The following is a 3,541-nucleotide window of genomic DNA, read 5'->3' as shown; positions in this document are numbered from 1 at the left end:
AGTCTCATGCATGCGTGGAATTAAACAAGCAAGCGTTCCCGCTCAATTCATTCTCTTTCTTGCTGGCCAGCAATAGAGCATGGACGTGTTTAGTTGTCACTCTCCATCTTTCGGACTTACACTCGACAGCTCGCTTACATCTACATAACAACGTCCCAACAACTATGCTCACACACATAGCAGAGCTGTAACAACAAGAGCTAAAGATGTATATATTTACCACCTAAATAAAGTGCAGTTTAAGTTGATAGTCTGTGGGTTCAGCGTTCCGTTATATTCTTTAATTTTATATAGGAAGGTCAGGTATACATCTAATGAAGTAAAACCAACTTTCCTATAACGTAAAGAACTCGTTCCCCGGTATTCAAAGAAAATCGATGCAATGTCTATTGATTAATTATTAGTGTATTCCTGATCTAACTACTTTTTTCATTTATCGTCAAGGTGGATGCTTTAGCTCCGTTCAGTGTGTTGCAATTGCACGTGTTGTCCAAATGGTTAAGTACCACAAAAGACTGCATAACATTGGAAAATTTAACCTATAAAATTGGTTTAATGGACGAAATCATAGAATGTTCGTGTGGATATAAAAATCTAATTCAAAATGAAGGAAAAAACTCCTTTCGTAAAGTTATTTTTGATAAACTTCATCCCGGATCTGATACAAAGCCCAGATTAAGCTTTTCAGAAACAATATTTCAATTGGGAAAGAAGCACAAAAAATTCAATGTAACCAAAATTTATAATTGGATTACAAATAAAAGAAAGGCCAATGAGAAATTAAAGAATAAAATAAAGGCTTTCATTGCTGCAAGAGCAAAGGAAACACATATTTCCCTTGAAATTACGGGACATATTCAAGAAAATCGATATGTTGAACTTCATGTATATTTTGCACCTTACGATTTTATCGAAGTAGCAGATTTCCATTTTATCATGTTACTTCCCAGCTGCACGATGGTCCTCACTGTTTTAGATCTAATACAACAGCACACAGATATACAGTCGGATGCATTTTCTCTCTTTATTTCGTTCAATAAGTTCCGAAAAAACAGACAACCACTGCCTAAAATGTCAACTTTTAAAGAATGTGGATACTTTGGTTTTTGTAAGAAACATCCACAGAAAGTCTTGCTTTTCTATGATTGCAACATACGGTTTAAAAGTAACTTTATTTCTGCCATAGATAAGTATTACACAATAAACAAAGAAAAACAAGACCACTGAAACTGAATAACTGAAAATAAGAAGAGTTCAAGTTTAGAAAAATATCACTTAGCAAAATAAAATTAAACAAAATGTTAATACAAATTTTGGAGCACAACGTTCAAAGTTAAATTTTGAATTTTAACAATGAACATAACAAGGCCACACAACTTGGAGAACAGCAAAGTCGATTAAAGCTACCCTACTACTTGACTTGTAATTTATTCTTGCAACCCAGAAAGGATGTAAAATGATACCAAATCTCGGCGGAATTCGAACTCTCAACGTACAAGAATGTAATTAAACTCCGCTGTTCTATCGATTGTGCCACCCTTACGAGGGAAAAGTGCTTAAGAGAGGAAAAGAACGAACGAGTTTGACTAAAAACCAAAAACAAAAAATGAAGTTTGTCCGAATTATTGGAACATTTTGGGGTTAATATCACAGAAAAGAAACTCAAATACGTTGAACCCACAATAAAATTTCTAAAAATTTGAATCAATAAAGATAAGACAACTTGCCTAAAAATTTCATTGATAGAGAGCGTGTGTGTGTAGTTATGTGTGTGTGTGTGTGTGTGTGTGTGTGTGTGTGTGTGTGTGTGTGTGTGTGTGTGTGCGTGCGTGCGTACGTGCATGATGTGCGTGTGCTGGGTGCCATTTTTCATTCAAAAGTTCCGTATCCGATTGTAACGTTGTACTTGATATCTTTGGTGAGCACACATTAATCAGAAAAGGTCGGTGGATTTACAATTCGACGCTCGGTGAGACAAGTCCATGCTAACCAAAGTCTATCACTGGACCAAGGTTCCGACCAAGGTACCTATTTCCCCTTCTTTCAACCAAAATCGTCAGCATTCTCTTCTAGTGTCCTCAATTTCCGTAGATTTTCAAATGATCTACATCTTATTTTTCTGAGTTTATTACATCTCAGTGGCAACCGAGTCAGCTGATGCCATGCCATAATATTGGTTTGCATGTATTTATTGGATTATATCTCTTCCCTTGTTAAGAGAGTGTGGTTGGGGACATTATTCTTAAGTTAAAATTCGATGTAAAAATTGTTTCCAGACACCTTAAAGACCCAACATTATGACCGTTAAAGAAGCTGTACAAATAAGAGAAGCAGATACTGACTCCATATACACAATAGCGCGCGCATGTACACACACACACACACACACACACACACACACACACACACAGAGAAATTCTCGAAAGGAGGATGGCTGCGAAGACAGCTTAGAAACTTTTCAGAGTCATCCTGCATTCGAGAATTCCCTTATTTTCTGCAGAATATCAAACTCGCAATATATTAAACAATATGAATATGCATATATGTAACGGCAATGCAGTTCGTTGTTTGCCATTTGTAAGATGTGAAAGATGAAAGAAGAACAGTGATCGAAGTTGTAAAGAGATATTTATTTACCGTTACTTTGTATATATCCAAAACCACGACGGGTTGGTATGTATAACTAGTAAATGGAAAAGCATGCGAGATAAAAAAAAGAGTTAATTTCGGCCGATATGTGTATACACGATCTAATAGTAGCATATATAGAGAGATATGATAATGCTACAGAGAAAAGAAAGTGAGTTAAATGTAACTGTTGTCACTCACAGATAAACTATTCACCTGTTGAACGGCACATCGAGAAATTATTTTTTTGTAACTAAACACTTCCAAACTTCGGACACTGGTATAATGTGTCATATAAAACATCTTTTACTCTTAGTGATGTTGAGAAAAGCTTATATTTTCAAAGTTATTTCGTGTTAAAGTTGTCTTATTTCGGTAATTTCAACCAATCAATGGCGTGTATTCAGCTGAATAAAATTACTGCTGTTGTTTGTCAACAATAACTTCCGGCGGTGTATATTTCGTTTGTCACTGTTATTTATGACATATTTCATCTCAGTTATGTGTGTATAAATAAACGAGTGTATCTGAAGCATGTTTACTTCATGTCACCACCACAATCGTTCGTGCATTTCTACTGCTTTTAGGTTTTTTTTCCCCTGATTTTCAGCTACTATTTTCGGAAAGACATTTTTGCCCTCCACTCCAATTTCTTCATTTTTCACATTTTTTCGAAACTCTAACCCTAAAATCCCAACTCTAACCCTAGCCCTAACCGTAGCCCTAAAACCTTAACCCTAACCCTAACCCTAATACCCCAACTCTAACCCTAACTCTAAAACCCTAACTCTGACCCTAAAACCCTAACCTTAACTCTAAAACCCGAACCCTAACCCTATCCCTAACCCTAAAACCCTATCCCTAACCCTAAAACCCTGACCCTAAAACCTTAACCCTAACCCTAAAACCCTAA

General features: G+C 36.0%; 1 protein-coding gene across 1 annotated transcript in view; it reads left to right on the top strand.

Annotated features, from left to right (window-relative positions):
- LOC106881237 (uncharacterized) overlaps nt 1-1,728 on the top strand; it is an 11,987-nt gene extending 10,259 nt beyond the window's left edge. Inside the window, exon 2 of the mRNA XM_014931547.2 lies at nt 445-1,728. Coding sequence (XP_014787033.1) covers nt 445-1,227 — 783 coding nt within the window. The 3' untranslated portion in view covers nt 1,228-1,728. The remainder of the gene's footprint in view (nt 1-444) is intronic.
- Nucleotides 1,729-3,541: the final 1,813 nt, after the last annotated feature.

Source organism: Octopus bimaculoides, chromosome 10 (assembly GCF_001194135.2).
Source record: "Octopus bimaculoides isolate UCB-OBI-ISO-001 chromosome 10, ASM119413v2, whole genome shotgun sequence".
In the NCBI taxonomy this organism is placed as follows: domain Eukaryota; kingdom Metazoa; phylum Mollusca; class Cephalopoda; order Octopoda; family Octopodidae; genus Octopus; species Octopus bimaculoides.
Note: the sequence above shows the minus strand (reverse complement) of the source record. Positions and strands in the feature narration are given on the sequence as shown.